The sequence below is a fragment of the Lepidochelys kempii genome, chromosome 5 (genome assembly GCF_965140265.1).
Source record: "Lepidochelys kempii isolate rLepKem1 chromosome 5, rLepKem1.hap2, whole genome shotgun sequence".
Taxonomy (NCBI): domain Eukaryota; kingdom Metazoa; phylum Chordata; order Testudines; family Cheloniidae; genus Lepidochelys; species Lepidochelys kempii.
In genome coordinates, this window is record NC_133260.1 from 18,910,313 (window position 1) to 18,935,954 (window position 25,642).

Consider the following 25,642-nt stretch of genomic DNA (forward strand, 5'->3'; position numbering starts at 1 on the left):
GAAGCATTCAATACGTGTTAACAGTAGCATAAACAAGCCATAAACCACTAGTTAAACAATTACTATTAAGATTTAACAATTACTATTATGATTTAACTGGGAATTGGTCCTGCTTTGAGCAGGGGGTTGGACTAGATGACCTTCTGGGGTCCCTTCCAACCCTGATATTCTATGATTCTATGATTCTATGATTCTAAGAACAACCTTCCTTCTGAATGAGCTGCATCTGCATTTAGGTCTTACATTAAACACATTTAGTTGGGATAGTTTCCTTAAAGTCATCCCTGTGCTGGTTTTATTTCATTTACTTTCACTATTCACATGAGTACACATCATGACTTTGTATTTTGGTCTCTATAATGAGAATGCATTGCACAGCAGCACAGAACTAAGCCTGGATTGGATTTCTGTAGGATTTTTATGAGCTTCTTGCTCAATAAAAGTTATCTAGAAACCAGAAAAACTGCATTAGAAATGGTGGAATTTAAGATCAACTCCTAAAACTAGCAGAGTTTAATACACATTCTAAAGCCCCTAGAAATTTTATTCACCATCAAGTCTTATATTTTACATAAAAAGTTACTGTGTAGAACAGCATATTTTCACCTCTTGCAAAGAAATCTTAGTAATCAGATTTAACAGCTCTCAGACTGATGAGGTTCTGATCTCACAGGAGTATAGTTTAGAAGTAAGCCCCAAATCTCCTCTCACTATCATCCTTCTCAAAAAGAAAAGGAGTACTTGTGGCACCTTAGAGACTAACAAATTTATTTGAGCATAAGCTTTCATGAGCTACAGCTCACTTCATCGGATACATTCTATCCTTCTGAACAAATAGGACAGTTTGGGTGGGAGGAAAGAGATTAAAGGAAGCTGCTGTATCTATGACACTTTTCTACATGTCTTTTGACCCCAGGAGGTTCCTTCTAAAGTTGAACAGGGAAAAAGCTCTGCAAGGCAGGAGGAAACAAAGCCAGGAACGGGGCCACTGAGCACTGGTCTCCACTATGCCCCCAGAAACTCAGTGGGATTGCTCATGTAAGACATTACTGACCCCATGTGCATTATCTTAAGTGTAAAGAGACACTAAGTAAAATAAAAAGAAAAGGAGGACTTGTGGTACCTTAGAGACTAACAAATTTATTTGAGCATAAGCTTTCGTGAGCTACAGCTCACTTCATCGGATTCATGTAAAATAACTCTCCCAGCTTGAATAACAGGTGTGTGGCAGTTGCCAGCAGACAGCTATAAGGAAGCCAGGGAAGCGAGGAGGCAGTTGACCTTCAAACAGCTCTGGCTTTCTTCAGGCAGCTTAGTCAAGAGGGAAGGAGGGGCGGGGAGGAACCCATTCCCTTGAATTGATTCATCAGAACCAAGACAAAGTTCCCCAAGTTAATCCACTTAAGTAAGGAACGCTGTTACATCTATCATTAGAAGTCCTTGCAATTTGTCTACTTAGATTGTAAATACTGTAGGTCAGGCACTGTGACACCTAGTGTATTTTGTATTGCATTGAGGATGTTGTTACTGCTCACCCTTTGCCATTACAGTTTATATTTAACCTCTGTCCTTTCAAAGCAAGACCTCCTGAAGCCATGTTGCCTACTTATTTTTTCTATTCTTTCTCAGAAGAAATTTATATTTATGTTGTACTTTAGCTGTATTTTCTTTCAGGTGAAAATCCAGCAGCTGCTGTTAAGTTCAGACAAATTTCCCCCAGGCCCTGCTTTGGGTAACAAAAGCATATATGGACATATATGCCTTTCCCCAGCCTACCAATCTCAGCTGAGAGAACAAGGAGGCAATAGACACTGGAACTGGGAGCAGGGACACAAATTCGTTGCTTGCTCTACCCCATAACAGAACAATTTTCAGTCGCTCTGAATATAATCATTTATTTATCTTTACAGTGATGATGGAAGAATGTACAGGTGTTTTCACTCAACAGCAGTATAAAAATCTGTTTATATACATTGAGTCACAATAATCTTTAATTCTCCTGATCCATCCTTGTTCTCCTGATCCATCATTATTATAAACCACAGGAAAAACAAATATTAAGTACAGGCAATATAATTCCAGTAGGTTTGCAACCTAGCGTCAAAAGCTCAGCTTTAGTTTAAGGGTACAGTTTGATATTTTAAAAAAGACTATTTTAAGTCGTAAGACACAAAATAAAGTTTGCTTTTCAAATAAGATATATACATCAAAAATAGGAGTCTAAAAAGGCATTGGTTTTAATGCTATTAGAAAGCTATATAAATGTGCATGGGTCCATTTCTTCTTACAATGAAAGACCGAAGGAGAAAGTGCCTCTGTTTTTTTTAGGAAATTCCTCCTGGGACAAGTCAGTGAAAGTACCTGTAAGTTAGAGAGAGGGGTAAACAAATCAAAAGTAGAAGTATTTCTTTGGAGAAATGATAGGTTGATCATAATATAAATAAGAATAACTTTGTTGAAACATATAGCTGTGTTTCAGTCACATTTCACATTAAGGGCCCACTTAGAAATAGTTGACAATAGTTGACAAGGCTAATAAATAGTTGATGTTTTAATAAATGGTTAATCAACAGTTAGAGTCCAACAGGTCAGTAAGTTACTTGTAACCATCTATAAACACTTTAAACTGATGCGCTTATAACCATCTAACTTTACTCACATATATATTTATAACATCTAACCCTTTACAAACTATTTACAAATATACCCTTAAATGTGACCCGCATTTCTATGGCATTTAGTTACATTGCTCCTTAACCTAATTTTTCATTTTTTTGATAAATAGCTTCCATTTTATATATATTACATAATATATAAAAGTTCATCTCAATAACACATTTTCTTCCAGTTTAAAGTTTTTAACCCACCAACTATATACACAAACTGATCACTTATTCAAAAATCCTACTTAAGCGTGCAGTTAAAATGGCTGTTAGAAAAAAACAGAATAGAAAGATAGTATGCCGACTATGTATATGTAACAAATCCATTTTTCATGGAACTACAAAAAGGTCTATTATTAAGTTTAAATAAGTCAAATTTCTGCAGAATTATCCAATAAAATTAAGGATAATCATTATAAAACACAATAGGTCTATATTATAACCTCATTAATATCCATTTCAAAATAATTATTTGTTAGACAAAAATTTCATACTTCTGACTTATGTTTCTTGACTCCATAACTTTGACGTTTCGCAAATAAAAGAATGCTAAAAGTTAGAGAAGTATCTGAGTGCTTACAAAAATATTTATAAAATTTGTTAGAAGAGATGATTTGAGTAGAACCAAGCAAAGGATGAAAAGTATGATCATAGTAATTCATTTAAATTGAACAAAAATAATTTCACACCTAGCCCATCTATTTCTCTCCCCCCCCCCAATAAAAATCAAAAGTGTAGCTTTATATATTTTAGAAAAGTCAGTAATCTCACTCAGTACAAAGGACTAAATTCACTCTTGTGCAGTAGTAAGTGGTTCACTGGGCTTAGAATAGCACTTTCTGCACTAGCATGATTTTTACTTAAGTATTTTATTATATTGCATGTTTCTGCTATTTCAGGACTTTTTTTAAAAAAAATCTAAAGTCTGAGAACCTTTAATATGTACCCAACTCCAATTGGCTTCAGTGGAAGTTGTGAATGTTCAGGAGAGCAATGTGGTTGCCCTCAAAGAGTTAAATGTTAGCTAAATCAAAAATGCACAAATACAAAATGGGGAATAACTGGCTAGGCAGTAGTACTGCAGAAAAGAATCTCAGGGTTATAACTGATCACAAATTGAACGTGAGCCAACAGTGTGATGCAGTCACCAACAAGGCTAATATCTCTCTGGGATGTATGTAAGACTCGGGAAGTAAGAGTTCCGTTCTGCTTGGCACTGGTGAGTCCTCAGTGAGGTATCCAGTTGTGGATGCCACGCTTGAAGAAAGATGTGGACAAACTGGAGAAAGTCCTGAGGAGAGCAACATAAGTGATAAAAGGTCTAGAAAATCTGACCTATGAGTAGGGCCCTACCAAATTCATGGTCCATTTTGGTCAATTTCACAGTCATAGGATTTAAAAAATCATAAATTTAATGATTTCAGCTATTTAAAGCTGAAATTTCACGTTGTCGTAATTGTAGGGCTCCAGATTCAAAAAGGAGTTGTGGGGGGAGTCACAAGTTTATTGTAGGGGAGGTTGCGGTACTGCTAACCTTACTTCTGCACTGCTGATGGCAGCAGCACTGCATTCAGAGCAGGGCAGCTGAAGAGCGGCGACTGCTGGCCGGGAGCCCAGCTCTGAAGGCAGAGCCGCCACCAGCAGCAGCACAGAAGTAAGGATGGCCTGGTGTGGTACTGCCACCCTTCCTTCTGCACTACTGCCTGCAGAGCTGGGCCCTCAGTCAGCAGCTGCCACTCTCCAGCTGCCCAGCTCAGAAGACAGCAGAGCAGAAGTAAGGGTGGCATGGTGTGGTATTGCCACCCTTCCTTCTGCACGGCTGTTGGCACGGCGCAGCCTTCAAAGCTGGGATCCCAGCCAACGGCTGCCGCTCTCTGGCAGCCCAGCTCTGAAGGCAGCGCAGAAGGACGGGTGGCAATACCACGAACTCCCTAAAATAACCTTGCGACCACCTTCTGCAACTCCCTTTTGGGTCAGAACCCCCAGTTTGAGAAATGCTTGTCTTCCCCATGAAATCTGTATAGTATAGGGTAAAAGCACCCAAAAGACCTGATTTCACAGTGGGAGACCAGATTTCAAGGACTGTGACGCGTTTTTCATGGCTGTGAATTTGGTAGGGCCCTACCTATGAGGAATGGCTAAAAAAAACTGGGCACATTTAGTCTTGAGAAAAGTTCACTGAGGGGGGACCTGATTTCTTCTTCTTCCCTTTATCCCATCATGTGGGGTTAGGTCCTCATACAAGCATCCGCCATCTTCACTTGTCCGAGACAGCACTAAGGTCTACCTGCTTACCATCATCTTTGATGCAATCCCTCCAATGCTTCCTTGGCTTTCCTCAGGGTCTCTTTCCTACTACCCTCTCCTACCACTTACCAGATCCTCTTCTTTCATCCTCTGTATGTGTCTGAACAACAAAGTTGTGCTTGCTGAGTTTTGTCAGCCATATCACAGACTTTGACTTCCCTCCTAATGCTTTCATTTTGAAATCTTTCTCTTTGTGTAGCTCTTTTTATAGCATAGAGACATCTCATCTCAAAATACCTGCAGGCGTTGAACCTGCCATCTCTTTACTGCCATGGTTCTGCATCACACAGCACTGTGGGGCACATCATTGTTCTATACTGTTAGGCTTCCAGTTTCAGTGGCATATGCTTGTCATAAATAACACCTGAGATGTTATTCCACTCTTCCAGCACTGCCCAGTCTGGACTGTATCTCAACGTTCAAGCTTGCTGTCTTCCATAAACCAGCCACTATGGCACTTTAACTGGTCAGTCTGGTTTAATTGTTCTCTGTTAATATTTACATCCACTTTCCCTGTACCGTCTCTATTAACCCACACAATATCAGTCTTAATTGTGTTCAATTTCATAACTATGCCTGCTTAGCTGGTCACATCTCTGGTTTACTATTTCCTGTAGGTCTTGTTTCCTCTAGGGCAGGGGTGGGCAAACTACGGCCCATGGACCGGATCCGGCCCCTCAGGGCTTTGGATCCGACCTGCAGGATTGTTACCTCTGTGGCACTGCGGGCCCCACACCACTCTCAGAAATGGCCGGTTGGCCCCTGGTGGGGGTGCAGAGGGCTCCGTGTGTTGCCCTCACCTCCAAGCACCACCCCCCACCGTTCCCATTGGCTGGGAATGGGGAATTGCGTCCAATGGGAGCTTCGGGGGAGGTACCTGGAAGCGTGGCAAGGGCAGCATGCGGAGCCCTGTGCCCCCTCTCCACCAGAGGCCACAGGGATGTGGTGCTGCCGTTTCCGGGAGCGGCATGGCGCGGGGCCAGGGCAGGCAGGCAGGGAGCCTGCCCTGGCCCCAGTGTGCGCCGCTGCCATCCCGGAGCCACTCTAGGTAAGCGGCACCAGGCCGGAGCCCGAACCCCTCCTGCACCCCAACTCCCTGTCCTGAGCCCTCTGCCTGCACCCCACACCCCTCCTGCACCCCACACCCCTCCTGCACCTCCTGCTGCACCCCACACCCCTCCTGCACCCCAACTCCCTGCTGCACCTCGCACCCCTCCTGCACCCAACCCCCTTCATACATCCCGCACCCCTCCTCTGCCCCAACCCTTTGCCCTGAGCCCCTTCCTGCACACTGTACCTCCTCCCACACCCCACAGTCCCTCCCGCACCCCAAACCCCTGCCCCAGCCCTGCATGCAATTTCACCACCCAGATGTGACCCTCGGACCAATAAGTTTGCCCACCCCTGCTCTAGGGGGACCTGATAACAGTCTTCAAACATGTATAAGCTGTTATAAAACAGACAGTGATCAATTATTCTCCATGTCTACTGAATGTTGGACTAGAAGAAATTGGCTTAATCTGCAGCAAGGGAGATTTAGAAAATTTTCCCTAATATCTAACCTAACTATGAGGATATTTAAGATCTGGAATAGGTTACCAGGAGAGGTTATGGAATCCCTGTCATCTGAGATTTTTAAGAACAGGTTAAACAAACACCTGTCAGGGAGGGTTTCGATATACTTGGTCCTGCCTCAGCACAGTGGGATGGACTAGATGACCTCACCAAGTCCCTTCTAGACCTACATTTCTGTGATTCTATACATTATATACCATCACTGAGTGAAAGAATTAGAACCCTTTTGTCCTGTGGCATGGGAAGTTATTTTAGAAAAATCACCAAATACATTTTTATAAAAGAAAAAAAAAATAGAACTGGATGAAATGTAAGCACTTTGTAGTTCTGCAAATTCAGTACATCAGATAATGGTTAGGGACAAATGAAATCTAAGGAGGAGGAAATTATGAACTCAAGCAATTTTCACAAAAAAAAAGAAAAAAAAATGGAGAAATCATTAATTTTTGTAGAATGTTCAAAAATAAGTTTGAAGCCTTCTTAGATGTTAATGTTGCAGAATTTGACCACTGTTTTCCATCAATACCCACTTTCTAGTCAAACAGACTAGTCGCTTGAGTAAGGGTTTTCAGGACCGGGCCAAAGAGTCATAGAATCATAGAATATCAGGGTTGGAAGGGACCCCAGAAGGTCATCTAGTCCAACCCCCTGCTCAAAGCAGGACCAATTCCCAGTTAAATCATCCCAGCCAGGGCTTTGTCAAGCCTGACCTTAAAAACCTCTAAGGAAGGAGATTCTACCACCTCCCTAGGTAACGCATTCCAGTGTTTCACCACCCTCTTAGTGAAAAAGTTTTTCCTAATATCCAATCTAAACCTCCCCCACTGCAACTTGAGACCATTACTCCTCGTTCTGTCATCTGCTACCATTGAGAACAGTCTAGAGCCATCCTCTTTGGAACCCCCTTTCAGGTAGATGAAAGCAGCTATCAAATCCCCCCTCATTCTTCTCTTCTGCAGGCTAAACAATCCCAGCTCCCTCAGCCTCTCCTCATAACTCATGTGTTCCAGTCCCCTAATCATTTTTGTTGCCCTTCGCTGGACTCTCTCCAATTTATCCACATCCTTCTTGAAGTGTGGGGCCCAAAACTGGACACAGTACTCCCGATGAGGCCTCACCAATGTCGAATAGAGGGGAACGATCACGTCCCTCGATCTGCTCGCTATGCCCCTACTTATACATCCCAAAATGCCATTGGCCTTCTTGGCAACAAGGGCACACTGCTGACTCATATCCAGCTTCTCGTCCACTGTCACCCCTAGCTCCTTTTCCGCAGAACTGCTGCCTAGCCATTCGGTCCCTAGTCTGTAACTGTGCATTGGGTTCTTCCGTCCTAAGTGCAGGACCCTGCACTTATCCTTATTGAACCTTGAGTCATGTTTGAGTCATGTTTGAGTCATGTTTTCTTCTTCTGTTGCAGTGGTATCCTGGTATTTTTCTGATATTCTGTGTTTTAGCATGCATGCAGAGACAGCAATTTAGTATTTTGTCAGCCACAATGTATGTTCCTTGATTCTTGTATGGGACAAAACAGGGCTCAACTTTTGAGTGAGATGTAAGTGCCCATTGGGTGACTCAGTAACAGTGTTAAGATGAACAGCTGTTAAGATCAACACTGCTAATAACCACAAAGTTTTCCTATCTCACAGAAAAACCACCTGGAGTTCTGGCTTTACCTGATCCTTTTCTTATGCATCATCTCCATTGTCCATTTCCACATCCGTATCTTTTGTTGTATCAGCAGCCCGCGACAAGATGTCTGCCATAAGTGCCTCCTCCAGTTTTTTACGCACCTGTTGCACCCGCTCTTCCTGTTTTCTGTTTCAAAACCAGAGCGACAAACATTTGAAACAATAGCAATCCGGTGTGTATATTAACATAGGACTATAACATTTGCCTAACCTTCACTCATAAGAAAGGGTTTGCAAGACTTGGTTTTTAGTCTAAACAGAAACATTTTAAAGCTGAAGTCATGAATCCTACTATAAAACTGACTTTTCACAGCATCAGGTAAAAGGATTTTTTGGATTTTTTTTGTGTACTGTAAATATTCAGCCACCAATTTAGCTCTCACAGAGCCATCACTCAAAAACATAATTGCATAAGTTCTCAGGGCTCATCGGTTGTCACACACTAATACACAACCTCCTGTATCACAATATGGAACAGAGGAAAGAACTATAAGTGCAATGCCAGACTACATTTTTTTCCTGAGGTTTATCAGTATGTACAGCAAGTGTATAAGAACACCTTCCAAGTATTCGTTTCTAAAGTAGATGTTAAAAGCACTATAGAAATCATGTTTTCTGAGATGACAGTTCAAACTTTGAGTCCATAAATGTGAACTCTAATTTAGAGAGTTATAGTTTGATGGAAAAATTCCTCTAGGTTCTAAATGTCACTCCACACCTGAGAACATTTTTAAATAGCCACTAGTTTACCAAACCCCATAAAATATATTGGTCTTGTTTAATTATTCAACCTAAGTATAATGTAACAAAACAGTACAGTGACTTTTAAAAATTTTATATGATCAGAATTGAATAAATTGAAGTGCTAGTACAACAGGCAAGATTTTAAAAGTACAGTTTTTATCTGGACATTGTCTCTAATTGAAACTATTCCAAGTTCTATTCTGACTTCAGAGAAAAATGTTAGTTCGAAAAGCGGTTTGATGCTACGGAAGAAGCTGCTAAACAGACAACTGTGTTAATTTCAGTTTCTTTTAAGAAAAAGAAAACAAGCCACCAAATACACAGACAACTTACATCTATTAAAAATAAGTATTTTAAAACAAACTGGATGAAATTCTGTCCTGTGCCTTGTAGAGTTTTTCAAATTTTAAGAGAATGTTACAAAACCCAATTTAAACAGATCTCTTAGAGCCACAGCATAGAACTCTTAGCTCAGGGGGAGGCAGACACTAAAGTGTCTGCCCCCTTCTGATCCTGGGCTGCTCCTGGAGGCTGGAGGAGCCCCCAGCATAAATTATATAGTCTGGAGGTCTAAGTTACAGAAACCACTCTATATTGCCCTACGGGCTTCAGTGCTGCGTCCCCACCCCTACCATACCCCTCCTGGACTCAGCCCCACCATTACTTTGTGAGGGGTTACTCAGAAGGCAGTCTTTTGTCTGTCTTCTGCAGTGCCTGAACCAGGGGATTCTTTCCCTGGATACATATGGGGCTTTTAAGACCCTTTATGCTGCTCTGACCCTGGCATGAAGATCTCACTCTGCATTAACCTAGGTACTTTATTAAGCCACAACCTGCATATGGATACAATGTTAGAAAAGTTTGAGATGCAATAAGCTTCATTTCATGTTTTATGTCAAGTTCACATTGTGGGTGAAAGAAGGTCTTGTCAAAACTTGATTAAATATCTTTCTGCTCAGCACATCACATTAGGTTGGACTTTAGCAGTGTTGGGTACAGTAACAATGCTAATTAATGTGATTTATTTTTAAGCAAGGTGCAGGCAATATGAACTAGATCTCCAAAGCATAGGTCAGGAAATTCAAGAGATATAGCCAGTTAGGCAATGGACCTAAAATTTTTCTCTTACATTAGTTTTACATTGGTGTAATTCCATTTCCTTCAGATTTTCACTGATATAAATTGGAGCAGAATCATTCAGAGTCCAGTGCATGTCCAGACCCTCTGATGATGGCACTCTATGCCTTATAACCACAGCCACACCTAGGAAGTGTTCTCACTTGAGTAGTTCTGATCACTGAAGACTGTATTTTTCTCTACTTTCTCCCCACATTTTCCAGTCAAAATTTCTTATGTGAAAAATTTTCATTTTCCCATGGGAACTTTTGAACAGATTCAAAACAAGAATTTTTAGTTTCAAACTGACACTAAAATCAAAATGTCATTTTGTTTTGATTTGTTTTTTCAAATTGAAAATGACAGTTTAAGTCAAAATGAAAGAAATTTCTCATTTACATTCCAAAGTGTTTGTCTGAAACAAAAAATTCTTTTTGAAGTTTCTCCACAAGAAAAAACTAATTTTGCATCAGAACTGACGTTTTTCTGGGAAACCTTTCAGTTTTGACGAGATCATATTTTTCAGCAGGAAAGCATTTGCACAAAAAATGTATACCTAAATCACTAGAGCTGGTCAAAGGTCGAAGCCAATCTGGACTGTAAGAAATGTGTGCTAGATGGATACACAGAGGATCCAGTGCCTTTGTTTCCATTTGCGGTGGCGGCAAAGATACTAAGAAATCTGCCTCAAGCAAAGATGGAAGCAGGAGACCTGTGAGGATATCACTGACACTGCTCAGCTGAACAGATGCAATCCCTAGCATTCCCCAAAGTATGTCCCTCTCTTCCACAGAGAGCAAGAGGAGAATAAAACAAAGCAGCAGAGGTCAGTAGAAAAGCTGATGTAAAAGCAGAGGCAAAACTGTCTTTTTACTCTAATTTTCTTACTTCTCTCTAGCACATTGACTCAGGCCTGGTCTACACATAAAAATTAGATCAGCACAGCTGTGGTGCCCAAGATTGTGAAAAATTCACATCCCTGAGTGCCGTAGCTATGCCTATGTATCCCCTGGTGTAGATACAGTTAGTCAACAGAAGAATCCCACAACTTGGAAAGGTGGGTTACCTACAGCGATGGAAAAATCCCTTCCACTGCTGTAGGCAGCGCCTACAGTAGGGTGCTACTCAGTGATGAGCTGCCAAAATCTTAACAACCAGTTTCCTATAAAAAATTCTTATTTAAGGGATGTGCCCCAGTATGTATTTTTTGTACCAACAGGGTTACCATACGTCCATATTTTCCTGGGAGGAATTTTTAAAATTTAAAATTTAAAATTTTAAAATTTAAATTTAAAATTTAAAAATTCCTCCCGGACGGCGATTTAAGAACCAAAAAGCCTGACCCGTCCGGGAAAATACAGCTGTATGTTAACCCTGCCTGAAGTTCTTTTTTAAAAAGATGGGCCTGAACTAGAAATGACCTCCGTTTCACATGTGTGGGTCCCCGCCACTCCCTGGGGATGTGCTAGGGTGACCAGATGTCCCGATTTTATAGGGACAGTCCCGATTTTGGGGTCTTTTTCTTATATAGGGTCCTATTACCCCCGACCCCCTGTCCTGATTTTTCACACTTGCTGTCTGATCACCCTAGGGTGTGCACATGTGTGGGTCCCAGCTGCTCCCTGCCCCTCTCATTGAAGCAGGTGTGCAGGGTTACTGCCCTGGGAACTGCACGCACCAGTGGACGTGGGGCCAGCTGCAGACAGGGGCATGGGGCACGGCTAGCTGGAGGCAGGGGGTGCAGGGCTGGCTGCGGGCAGGTCAGGGGGTGCAGAGCTGGCTGGAGACAGGAGGGTGCGGGGTTGGCTGGAGGCAAGGGGGTGCGGGGCTGGCTGCGGGCAGGGCAGGGGGTACGGAGCTGGCTGGAGGCAAGGGGGTCTGCACAGATCATGTGAAGCAGTATCAACCAAGAGTTTTATACTCTGATGCAGGTCAGCTCTTCTGTACCTACTGTAGATGACAAACAGTGTCTTGTCAGGCATTTGCCAAAAGAGAAAGGCACAAACCCAAAGTGAAGCGAATGCTTTACTTGAGAAGGAAAAAAAAATGGTGACTTTCTTGTTTCAAAATTCCACTGAAAACCCAGAAACATGTAACTTCCTACTTTGACTAACAGGGGTGTTTATTTGCACAAATATCGCTCTTAAAGAACTGGACAACTAAAACCTATGGGAATTTTTCAGACAGAATGTAGCAAATGATGGAAAAATTCCTTCATCAACTCAGCTGTGACCTAAAGTGTCACAAGCAGGAGATTATGGAATTGGTGAAGCAGTCTAGATGCTTGTCCTTGGCCACTGACCTATTAACTAGTACCCAAGATCAGTTGTGTTACATATTTTGTTTGTTTTGCAAGGCCTAAATGGTGAAGACACATCTGACTTGGAATTGAAAGCTGTCCTCGCTGATCCAATTTACCTACAGTCTGTTAATTACAACATCACTGCATAAACTATTGCAAGTGCTTGAATACCTTTGGGGTGGATTTTGATGGTATCAGTGCATTTATCTCTGATAACGCATCCTATAATCAACTGCTTCAGAGATTAATGCCTAACTCAGTTCATCTTACCTGTAATGCTGGTGATATCTGGAGGCCCAATTTACTAGATTCATAGATTCATAGATATTTAGGTAAGAAGGGACCATTATGATCATCTAGTCTGACCTCCTGCACAATGCAGGCCACAGAATTTCACCCACCACTCCTGCGAAAAACCTCTCACCTATGTCTGAGCTATTGAAGTCCTCAAATTGTGGTTTAAAGACTTCAAGGAGCAGAGAATCCTCCAGCAAGTGACCCGTGCCCCATGCTACAGAGGAAGGCGAAAAACCTCCAGGGCCTCTTCCAATCTGCCCTGGAGGAAAATTCCTTCCCGACCCCAAATATGGTGATCAGCTAAACCCTGAGCATATGGGCAAGATTCACCAGCCAGATACTATGGAAAATTCTTTCCTGGGTAACTCAGATCCCACCCCATCTAATGTCCCATTACAGGCCATTGGGCCTATTTACCATGAATATTTAATTACCAAAACCATGTTATCCCATACTAGATATTGACAAGCTAATAGGCAATAGTCAAAAAGGTTTTAAACATTGTCTGAGCAGAAAATTGTGTTTTAAAGAGCAATGTGCAAATCACAGTCCAGGCTGTGGGTTCCAATCTTCCTATAAAATTGCCTCTTAGCCCAGGTGAGCAAAGATGGGGAAGCTGGTATGCTGCTACTGAACACCATGCACAGTACATGACTTTTTACTTCAGTTTTGTGGAGGAGCAAATGAAAAATATGCCAAACACAGAAGTGTTAACAGAGCTGAAACGTCTGTTGAACCATTCAGGAAAGTTACAGATTCAACTTGACTTAATCGCAAGGAATGGCAAAGAGCTTGTTAATTTAATCAAATAGTTTGAAAGCCATGAGATTTGTGTTCATCAGTTATACAATAAAGTTGCTGGCTTAACACTTATCGAGCACTTACAGGTGAGCAACGCAGCAGCAGTGCAGGGATTCAAAACCAATGTATTAAAACTTTTATGGAAATTACAGACTTAAACGACCAAAGTAAAATTCTTTAGCCTTTTTCTTAAAAATCAGTACTTTCTACTGATGGAAAAGCAGAACAGCAATGCAAAAGTGCCCTCTGCTGGTAGTTATACAAAATATTAATTACACATAAGCAGCTTGTAATTATTCATAATTAAACCTCTCTTCCACTAGGAAGAAAAAGTAAAAACCCTGACTCTAGGTTATTTGACATTCTTGCTGCAAGTTTCCTAGTGAAGCTGAAAAATGTTTAATCCTGAATACTAAAGATGTTAGATAACTATTATGAAATGCTTTTGTAAGTAATACTTTATGTTTTTAATTTAAGGATTTTGGATTGAGTTTCGAATATGGCTGCATTTCTCTCTTTGGAGCAAATAAAATAGAAGGTTGCCTGTTTTTAAATAAATACCTTTCCCAGTTTCAATGAATTCATCTTTAAAAAAAATAAATAATAATAGAGTACATGTTGAAGGCAAAATACTAGCTCTACTGAAGTCAAAGGGAGTTTTGCCATTGACTTCAGTGGAGCCAGAATTTCACCCTAGGAGCTTTTGTGGATCAAGAGAGGACACACAGGTCACTGAACATATGTTCTGGTGGCTATTTTTCTTAACTAGAACCACACAACACGGCTACTTGTATATGTATGTGGTGGGCAGAGGAGGTAGGAAAGTATTACACTGAAGAACATAAACTGTAAGAATGTGAATGGCTGGGGGAATATGAAGAAGCCAAACTCTCCAAAAATCAAATTACAATTAGGTTATACTAGTTTTAACTGTAGCAAAAATGCTACGGCAAGAAACCATGTCACGCCTAAATAACGGCAATTCAAGATCAACAGTTTCAAACTCTGAACATACTTTAAATAGATTGTTTTGTTTTCTTGTACAATCAACTATCTAGCTTTTTATACAATGGGCCTAGCATGATTTTTACATTTATACTCTTTGTTCCATAGATACAGAGGAGAACACAAAATAAAGTGTTCTTTTAGGCAAATGCTGGTTCAAATAACTGTACATAACCACACTACAGTGTTGTTTGAACTTCCACCTATGATTTCCCCCCTCACTTTTTCCATACTGTGAAGGCCAATACAGCTCCATTTGATTTACTTTCTTGTTTATGTACCAGCACTGCTGTATTTGTTCTGTCAGCAAAAATGTACACAGCTCTAGAGATAGCAGTTAGCTGCTGTTATAGCAGAAGCACAAAATATGTCCCACAAAATTAGTGCCTTTTCATCTGAGACCAGTTTTTGATTTACAACCCTCACCCCATCCCAAACACACAAAGCAGTATATTCTTCATCCTAACATACAATAGGGATGGATATTCCACTTCTAGGCAAGTGTTTACAATTTCTGTAGGCTCTAATACCTGGTAAGTAGCCTCTAATAAATTTGTAATGGTGGTAATTATCCTAATAAAGAGTTACCCAAGGCTCAAACTGGCAATAATTTTACTCTGTGGAGGTAGCTGTTATGCTTGGTCTTCAAAATTCATAGCCATTACTTGCCTCTGACCAGGTGTGACCAAAGCTTTTTCTCTTTATCCCTTAATTATTCAATGCAATTAGTGTTTTTTAGAATTACCACCTTTTTTTGCAATGTTATAACAGATAGGCTATATTAGGATGCTACCTTTTACACTGTTTTAGTTTCATAAATGGTCTTTGTGTGAAGTTTGCTTTTCATTTCTGGCAGTAATAAAGGTTAGTTAAAATAATCATACACAAATGGGCAGGAAAGCATTCTGTGCTTGCTAGTGAACAGTCAAAAGGGCCACCGTTGAGTTACAAGTAATTTCAATTACTACACTTGCTGCTGCCCTCAGTCCTCATGGCCAACTGTTGTGATTTATAATTTTCTAAGAAGTGTATCTTCTCCTTTGTTAAGCTGAAAAAACCACACCTCACACACTGTCAATACAGGAAAAGCTGCCCTACTATGAATAAAATGCTGTAATTGTAACAATAACAGGTAAAATATTTTCAGACAGAAGTTTTATTTTTTAAGTTGATGTTCCTTTAAGGGGAAAAAAAAATAAATCAAACAACATGGTCTAGAGCTCTGGACCATGGACTGAAAGTCAGGAACTCCAGTGCCCCATGCTGGCTTTGAATCCAGCTCCCTGGGAGGACTTCAGCATGTCATTTAGTCTCTCTAACTCAGTTTTCTGATCTATAGAACAAAGGCAATAACATCACATTCAGATTATATGAATGTAATATTTGTTCACTGTTTTGGAAATTAAAAGCATGACAGTGAATAGAATAATTAATCATTAATGAATCACTCCTAAAAAAGAAATCCGTTTTATACTACCCTATTCAACAGTATTCAGGAGACATCTTAACTGCTGGAAGAAATGTTCAGAATTCCAGGAGTTGAAATGCTTAAAGTGGTTAGAGCACAAAACTGGGAGCCAAAACTCTTGGATTCGATTCCCAGCTCTGTCAATTAGAAAAATTGGAGTGCAAGGCTACAAGGTGAAGAGCTTGTCAGCAAAAGGACCCCGACTCCAGCTTTTCCAGCCCTGCCTAGTTTATATATTGCAAAAAGCTAAATGGTGGCTAAAATAGAGCTCAGATTCTTTGTGGCTCAAAAACCATATAGAAAAATGGGTATTCATGTTTTACAAACAAATTTATCAACAAAAATCTATCCAAGGTACTTATTTGGAGCCCCCATTTCCATTGTATCTGAATGCCTCATAGTTTTCTGGTAGGGAAGTGCTATTATCCCTACTTAACAGACCGGTGACTGAGGCACTGCGTGACAAAATGACTTGTCCAACGTCACAGAGGAAGTCTGTGGCAGAGTAGGGATTTGAACCCACGTCTGCCAAGGCTCAGGCTAGCACTCTAGCCATAAGAGTATTTTTTTTTTATTCTGTTAAATGCAAATATATTTAGGAAGCAACCATTTTATTCTGCAGTTTAACAGATACACTTAACAAGTTCCAGTGGGAAGGTACATGATTCTGTTTAACGTTTTGGAATATGCTCTGGTTTTTCATTAGAGATGAAGAGCAAGCTCAGGATATGAAAATGCACATTTTACTGAAAATTTCATGTCTCAACTCCCTTACCTAATGTCCTCATCCGTAACAATGAATGCTTTGCAAAGGGGCTGAGATGTATTGAGCCACACTGCTGGGTTCTTTTCCACTGCAGCAGAAAGTTGCCCTGTGATAGGTGCAGAACTGGTGTGCAAAGCACTGGCGACAGCAGATAGGAGGGTCTCATCATTGTTGCCTGGTCCAACTCCTAAAATGTAAATTACAACACAATTAATTTATTTATGTCTTACTGTACACATGGTATGTATGACCTTAAATGGCAGACTTTCTCCTGTTTGCAAGACAACTATGTATAAGATGTCATCCAGATGTATGAGCATACACTTTAAGACAACATATCTAATGGCAATGATGACTATGAAATACAAATGACTTTGAAACCCTGTTAATGCAATTTTAACATATAGTAAAAACCGCCAAATGTCTTCTATATTTGCTATTTGTAAAGTGCTAACTTACAAATTGGCTACAGTTTCCTCAAAGGTCAACCAATTTAATGATCTGGGTTCCTTCTCCAGCAATTATCTTGTCTTCAAGTACATTTATTAATGTAACATTTGATCTTGAAATACAATTTCTCTTTGTAGCTTTTAACGTTAATCTATACCAGTATCTCAATTCTCTTTACTTCAGTGCCACAAGGAATGAAGCCAATGCTGGCAAGTAGTAGTGAAGTCTTTCACAATTCTTTCAAATTTCTATAGAGGTCTCCAATGTGGTAGAATAAACAGTTACTAACTGTGACCTACATCTTACTGAATTTCATATCAATTGCACTTCTGCCAAGAAAAGAGTACAACTCTTAAATGTTCTTTATATTAGTTAAGTAAGTAACTCAGTAAAAGAGAAAACCCTTTTGAGGAGACAGATGTTTCTGCCAGCAAGTGCATGTCAAGATCTGAGGGTTACTAAAGTAAATTAAAGTCAGAGATACATACTGTAACAGCTTAAGAATATTTGAAAAGCTAACTATCTTTTTTTATACATTCTGCTTACTAAGCATAGCATAGTTACTAAAGGCATACAGTACCTTGAAGTCCTTTAGGTAGCTCCATGGATTTTATAATTTGTTCACTTACATCAGATGCACTTAGGCCTTGTAGCCTCTTCTCCCAGAAAAGCTGAAAGATGGAAAGTGAGATTGCTTGTTAGCAAAGAAAAATATATGTGGAAGCATAGCACAAACAGAATCATGTTTATATTAACATAGAGTTTATTCACAACTAAAACATGTAGGACACTTAAACAAGGAAAGTGATAACTGGTGACGTACAACTGCACCCTATTAAATAAAAAGGAACAATATCACTTTTTAATATCCACACCACTTACTACATAAAGACTGGGGCATGTTTATTCTTCCACTGATTATTCCATCCACTGATAGGAGCTTTGTCACTGACTTCCATGGGAGTGGGATCAAACCCTTAGTATTTTCTAATGAAAAAAGTTATCTGAAATACAACTCAAATTAAGTCCACTTTCTCTACCTCTGCCACCTGTTTGCCAGGCACAAAAATGGATTAGTAGCCTGAGATACTCCCACAGCAGGGTACAGATTCCTTCTTTCCACTTCTATCTACCAGTGTTATGACTTTTAGGAAATGTCTACATTATGTTTTAAAATCTGCGGTAGAGTCTCAGAGCCCAGGTCTATGGACTCAGGCTCACAGAGCTCGCACTAAAAACAGCTGTATGGATGTTGAGGCTTAGGCTGGAGCTTGGGTTCTGAAACCCACCCCCTCCTTAAGCTTCAGGGCCCACATTCCAGTAAAGTCTACATTGCATAGCACAAGCCCAAGACTGTAGACCCAGGCTTTGAGTCTCACTGCTGAGAGTTTTAAAAACACAGCATACACATACTCTTAGGCTCCTCCTGCCAGTACTACTGAGTTCTTAATACAATACTAAACCAGTCATATTAGTGAAGTTCACTCAAAAAATGAAAAATTCTCAAAAAATTGGCTAGAGGCAACCTGTGTCCACTCACTGTGGTCTTCTTGTACATGTATGAGTAGCCTACACTCTGGTTACGATAGAACACTGCACAATTGGACATATAGTCTCCACAGCTATCACCTCTGAACACTGAAAGCAAGTAGGAATAAGTTCCATTTTAAATAAAATTAGGCATTGACTTCATTCTTGGCAAGTTAGTAATGTACCACTTAGTTGGGATCTCCGATATAGAGCACAAACAGTAAGGGATTAGTGGCTATAACATTTGGTTTTCCCCCTCCTTCACCCACCACCTATCTTTGGAATTAATGAGTGTACTCAATGTATTCAGGCTTCCTTCATTAAAAAAAACAATCAAGTTCATATTGAAATGCAATAAACTTCTGAACAAGAATCATTAAAGAGAAATCATTTTCTCAGGAATGGAGGGCACTATCCATGGGGAGGAAAAGGTTAACGAGAAAGTCAACTGTTTTTAAGCACTGACAGGAAAATGTGACAAGTAATTGCTCTGGGAATTCTTGTGCTTGTTCCATCATGACATCTGGACCAGTGGGTGAATGATAATTTACCTACTCTGAATGTTGCAAGTAAAAAGAGATTAACTTTCTACAGATAGTCATCCAACACCACTGCTCTCTCAACTGGACAACAAAATATTCATGACTGTTTTACAAATTGGATCTTAACTGAGTAAGACCTTTGGATCATCCAGTTTGACCCAACACTTGTGCTGATTGTAGGACTATTTGACTACAATAGTTCCACTGACAGATTATTCTAACCTGTTCTTGGACATCTCTGTGACTCAACAGTTTCCTTTGATATCCGTCACTCCTCATTTGCTCATACAACTACGAACACTTGATCTGAATCCTAAAATTCTTCCTGTGAACTCTCCCCCAATTTCTGAACTCTTATTTCTAGCTGAAGCTTTCTTTTCCTCATTTTCAGGCCAGGGGTTTCCTGTCTCACCCTTTTGTAAAAAAGATTCCCTCTTTAAGTTATAGCTCCCTCCCTTAAGTTATATTGTTACCTTGATGGTAGTTGAAGACAGATTATTTCCCTTGCATCTTATTTTTTTAATTGTATACATTTAGCATCCTGAGTCTTTTGTGTGTATTATTTGACACTCTCTGTATCATTAAAACATTGTATTCCAAAGAAGTGTAATAGATTTCCTCTAAGAACCAATACCACTCTTTGGATAAAGTGACAATGCCTTTAAAATTCTAGAACACTAAAGAAATCCATGTTATAGTTACTATGAAAGTGTAAGTAGCAACTCTATAACTAAGAGTACATTGAGATATGCATAAGCAGTGAAAAAGAATTAAAATCCTTCTCATTCAGTTTAATCATTGATTTTAGTCTCAGTTTGGCACAATAACTCTTCTGAGGACAAATGAGTTATTTTAGTAAAATAACTGCTAATTTCTGCAAAGGAAACTTTTTAAAATGCTTCCTTTCAAAAATTGTGCCCTGTTACTCCAGCTAAACACTCAAGGCCCAAGAACTTCCATCTCCACCCACAGAGATTATATCACAGGGTATGTCTATACTGCAAAGAAAAACCTCCAGCGCTGGGTCTCAGAGCTTGGGTCAACTTACGTGGGCTCCCAGGGCTCAGGCTGCAGGGCTCAAAATATCAGTGTAGACATTCAGGCTTGGGCTGGAGCCTTGGCTCTGAAACCTGATGAGGGTCAGAGTAGGAATATCTACACTGTTATTGTTAGTCCTGCAGCCCAAGCTGTGTAAGCCCAAGTCAATTGACCCGGGCTCTTGAGATTGGGGTGATAGACTTTCTTTGCAGGTAGATGTACCCTCAGATACTATTGTTCTCTGATGCCAACAGCTTGCTTCCCCAAATCACTCTCTCTACTCCTCACATAGACCATGAGGTGCCAGGGAGGAAGGTTAGATAATAGGGGATATACGGATGTGTGGAGGCACTGGGAGAAACATGGCTGCTCCAGGATGGATATCTGGAGAGCAGGGATATGCGAAGAACTTGGAGTAGGAGGCCCAGTGCCCAGGGAGATTAACCGTACTTCCCTACCTCACAGGAATGTTATGTGGATAAATACTTTAAGAACTGTGAAGTACTCAGATATTATGGTGATAGGGACTGTATAAATACCTAAAATAGATAAATCATTCTAGTCTGACCTCTTGCATATCACAGGCCATAGGACTTCCCTGAATTAATTTCTGCTTCAAGTCCAATAGCTGTGGATTGAACTAAAATCATGTCTTTTTGAAAAACATCCAGTGGGAAAGATTGCTAGTGATAGAGAATCCATCACAATCTTTAGTGAGTTGTTCCAATGGTTATAAACCGTCAACATTACAAATTTGCTCCTTATTTCTAGTCTGAATTTATCTAGCTTCAACTTTCAGTCATGGGATCTTGTTATATCTCTTTCTGCTAATTAAAAAGCCTTCTATTATCAAATTTGGGTTACCCATATAGGCAATTGTAGACTGACCAAGTCACCTCTTAACCTTCTACTTAATAAGCTAAATAGATTGAGCTCCATGAAACTTTTGCTAAAAGGCATGTTTACCAAAACTTTAATCATTCTCGTGGCTCTTCTCTGAAGCGCCTCCAATTCATCAACAACTTTCTTGTACTGTGAACACTAACACTGGGTCAACTTTAAATCATTTAAATACAAAAAATAATATAAGCAATACATATTTGCTGCCAAGTTTCAAAGAAAGTCAAACCACTGAAAAAGAGGAAGTCACTGGCTTAGCACCTGGAGCCAGAGTTTGCTGAAGTGCTAAACCAGCTTTAGACAGCAGTAGCCTTTTCTGCAGCTGTAGAGAGAATACTTTCTTCATTTCAGTTCAGTTCAATAACTAATTCATTCAAAGTTCAGAAACCAACTGGGAGTTAAAAAAAAAAAGCAGGAAAGCTTGTTTTCCTTTTCCCAATCTATGAATAAAATCTAGGTGTGAGAGAGTATGATCTACTTGTTCTAAAATCCTGAAGGACATGGTGACCACAAATCAGTTCATTTCACTAACTACAAATACTTCCTTTAATCAGTTTTAACTGCAGAACATGCTTTGATAAACATTTTTTTCTTATTATCAAACACTTAATAATTTTATTGCATAAAACTAAAATGCTGTTTTTGTGCATTTTAATGGAATTTGAATTTCTATCCAAATTGGGCTTGACATAATAATCACAAGTAAAATATTAATCATCTAGTTAATAAGAAATGCATCATTCACCATTTTCTAACATAATAAAAATGTAAAAACTAAGAATCTGAATAAATATGTTATGTAATTACTTAAAGAAGTGTGTGTGTGTGTGTGTGTATGTTGTATCCTCCTGATTAGCAAAAGGAAGCACCAAATTAGTGTAAATGCTATGTTGATTTTCCAAAATCAACATGTTTTAATGGTTACCAATTAATGAGACTCAGCCTTTCTTTAGGAAAATACCTAAAAAGTACAAATAAACAATAGATTAAAATCTATTATTTAAATCAAGGTTTTCTGCTTGTTGAGTTGAATCATTTTAAAATCAGTGATTCAACTAGTTTTGACTTAAATCAATCCATCCTGAATTATACAAACAAAATGCTTGCCCTAGGCACTTGGCACTCATATTTAAAAGCACTACACTCATGTAATTCCAGCAGATAACTGGTCAAGTCTCAAAATATCCACTACATAAAAAACCCTATTCCCTAAGTAAGACTTGTGTTCAAACTTTTGGGGAAGAAACAGGTGGGCTCTGTAGCATGCACTGGAGGTCAAAAAGTTCAGGCTAGTTAGCACCAAGGAGACCTGTGTTTTCAATGAGAGAACATGTGCTTCACAAATAGTACAGCTTTTGATTACACCTTGGAGCAGTAACCTCTGGAGACTGAAAGAGAGCGGATACCTAGAGGGCAGGGATACTGAAATCCATGAGGAAGAAAGGAGTTTTGGTTTGCCATGTCACTGAATATTCTTCAGTCAGATGTGAAACACTGAACAGGCCAGCAGTACTAACTTAAGCAACTGATTGGCTAACTTATTGCCTGTTGACTTGAGGTGTAGCTCTTGGGTCTCCACTGGACTGTATTTTTCTTTCTTCTGGGAATCCCCACTCCAGGTTCAAAAGGAAGTATGTGGCAGGAGTAGAGCGTATGGAGTACTACCACATCTGGTGTTCTTTTGGATGGGAAGGGAGAGAGCAGTAGTTGGAAGAAGGTGCAGTTTCCTGACATTAGGCAAAATCATACTAGCTTTCAGCAATGATGAGGAAACAAGCTTTCTGCTTCTTACTGATTAAACTGCTCTTGAAGCCAATAGTTATTCTGACATTTTTCATCCAGAGTGATTCTGGGTAGCAGTCCAAGGTTGACTGCTTAACCTCAGCCAAAGCTGAGTGCAGTGCAACTCTGAAGCAGTAAGACAAGCAGCCATGACTGGAAGACTGAGGGTTTCTGGTCCATGTAACGAAACAGACAAGAAAATGAAGCCTGGAATAAGGGAAACAAAATGCTACAAAATGCAAGTAGAAAAAAATAATCATCAAAGGAGTAACTTTACTACTTTGAGCCACCTCAGTGAGACCCCAAAACAGGTTTTGGGTATGAGAGTAATTTCGGAAGAAAGTGAAGTAGCTACAAAAGGACTGTGTGAATGAGACAGACTTGAAGTTTGGCAGCATGTGGGCAAAAGCACTGTGCTTTGATGACAAATATAGTTTTAGCAAAGTGCCTCTGGATTGACTGGTGTCAGTGTATGAAAAAAAAAGTTTGAGGATTTTAAAACAATTCATAGAAGTTGAAAGTGCATTCACTAGTTCAGCAGTGGGGGGGGGGGGGAGAAAGAGTAGTTTGTCAGCAAGCTTCTGTCTTCAATAAATAGACTCAGTCCCCACCTAAGGATACAGCCTAGATCTAGGAACCCTGGATGTGCAGCTCTACCTTCTCACACCCTCGTGTGGATTCCTCTTTCTTGATGAGCAAGTAAGATAGAGAACCAAGAACTACGTATTCCAGATGTTCCTGAACTGTGATCTAAAAGCTCTTTCCAGTGGCACATGAAGAGCTGAGCAGTGTCATGATGATCCTGGCTCCATCCTTTGTGTGCAACTGCTGCCAGGACACCTAAAAGCATAGAACCACAGGTGCCACTAGGGTCTGTTGCTCCATAAAAGGAGTTCCCAACTCTACCAACACCCACCCCAGAAGGAAGCTGCTGCTGTAAGGTCATGGAGGAGCTACCATAAAGACATCTGCTACCTGAAGGAGCTGAAGCCCGAAATCTCACTGCAACACCACCTAGGAAGCCAACAGAGAGATTGCTTCTGAGGCTATCACGTGACAAAGAAACTACTGGAATTGCTAAGGGGATAGCTACCACAAAGAGGACCACAAAAAGAAGCCATTGAGACCACCACATGAAAAGTCAGGCTATGAAGGAATGTTGGCAAAATCTGGTTTCAAATTCTATTGTGAGGAGGGAGGTAGATGGAGGTAAAAAAGAGAAAGGAGGCCAGACAAAGGTACTTAGGAAAAAAAAAAGGAGTCAGGGACCTAGAGGGAGATTTGGGTTAGGATGGGAGAATAGTGAGGAACGTAGGCATAGAGAAACCACGACGCCTGAAGGTAGTAGGTTGATTGAACTTGAGTTTTAGCATGGGGGAAATTTGTACGCATGTGGGACTTGTGGGGGTGGCAACATCAACAGCAGTGGGAGTTTATTTTGAATGTGTATATAGGGGAAAGCGTGGAATGGATTTTGTTTGGAGGGGAAATTGATTGTATGTGGGAGGAATTCACTTTGATTTGGAAAGAGCAATCATGAGATTGCCTCCCTACTAAGAGATGCTCTACAATATAAAATGTTGGGAAACCCTGGTGTACTCTCTCAGAGTCTAACTGAACTGTCAGTATCCAGTCCTGCCTCATTACTTTGTCCTGTAAAAGATCCTAACAGGGAACCATATCCTTGTTTTGTGGAAAGTAAGCAGGGCCTATGCACTCCATTGGACTTCTTCTATACTCGGTAGAATGTGCAGAATTACAGAATTTGAGTGTGCAAATCTATTCAAATGCACAATTAGGATAAAACCTATCATATGCATACACACATATGCAAGTGATTGCAGATGTGCAATTGCACACAAAGGTGGTAGTTGAGATCCCTCTGGACCATTTGGCAATTTATATACCAAAAAGACTTCTATCATCATGTTGTGATAGATTATTTTTCCATGGAGGAGACTAATTTTTAAGAGATTTACATGTCCTATATGAAAAGCATATAATCAATTGTCAAATTGTTTCACTAATATTTGTTACAATGTAAATAACAAGTAATCTATGGCCTATTTTGAATTGCGACTTTCCTGAAATACAAAGCACAGGGAAGTCTTTATAAACACAGTCTCTATCACAATTTATCTGGAGGTTAATTGAGAAGTGCTGGGAGAGTCTGCTTCTATCTGCATAATATTTCTACCAAGAAAACCCATCCCTAAATTTTAAAGAGGCTTTTAGGATTCCAGATTATTTTCTCTTTCTTTCTTCCTCCCCCCTCCCCCCACTTTTCTTTTAAGTTGTTGTACCAGAAAAGTCTCTACACATAGTTTGGAAGAAAGTTTTAAAGTATCTAGTATGCAACTAACTTCTTTGTTTACTGCACCATAATAAAAAAAATGTACTGTTTATAAAGTTTCCAGGAGGGACTTTTACAACAATTCAAATTTATGGTTTGAAAATCTAACAACAGACAGGCTGGAAAGGAGTACAAAGGAGTGGGAAATATCTTTGAGCTGAACTTCACTCCCATGGTTGGTCCCCTCAAATCAATCATCTTAGCAATTGTGAAAAGTGTATTTTTTTGTCACTGTACCCCACCAATCCAGATTAGTGAGTTTACATATCACAGGATTAGTCAAGCAATTGCAGCACTACGGATTTTAAGCTT

At 40.0% G+C, this 25,642-nt stretch overlaps 1 protein-coding gene across 1 annotated transcript in view; it reads right to left on the reverse strand.

Moving 5' to 3' along the window:
* Positions 1 to 1,881: 1,881 nt before the first annotated feature.
* Positions 1,882 to 25,642, reverse strand: part of MBD2 (methyl-CpG binding domain protein 2) — a 47,899-nt gene continuing 24,138 nt past the window's right edge. The window contains exons 4-7 of the mRNA XM_073343565.1: positions 17,766 to 17,856; positions 16,745 to 16,922; positions 8,222 to 8,363; positions 1,882 to 2,361 (exon numbers count right to left, since the gene is read on the reverse strand). Coding sequence (XP_073199666.1) covers positions 8,234 to 8,363; positions 16,745 to 16,922; positions 17,766 to 17,856 — 399 coding nt within the window. The 3' untranslated portion in view covers positions 1,882 to 2,361; positions 8,222 to 8,233. The remainder of the gene's footprint in view (positions 2,362 to 8,221; positions 8,364 to 16,744; positions 16,923 to 17,765; positions 17,857 to 25,642) is intronic.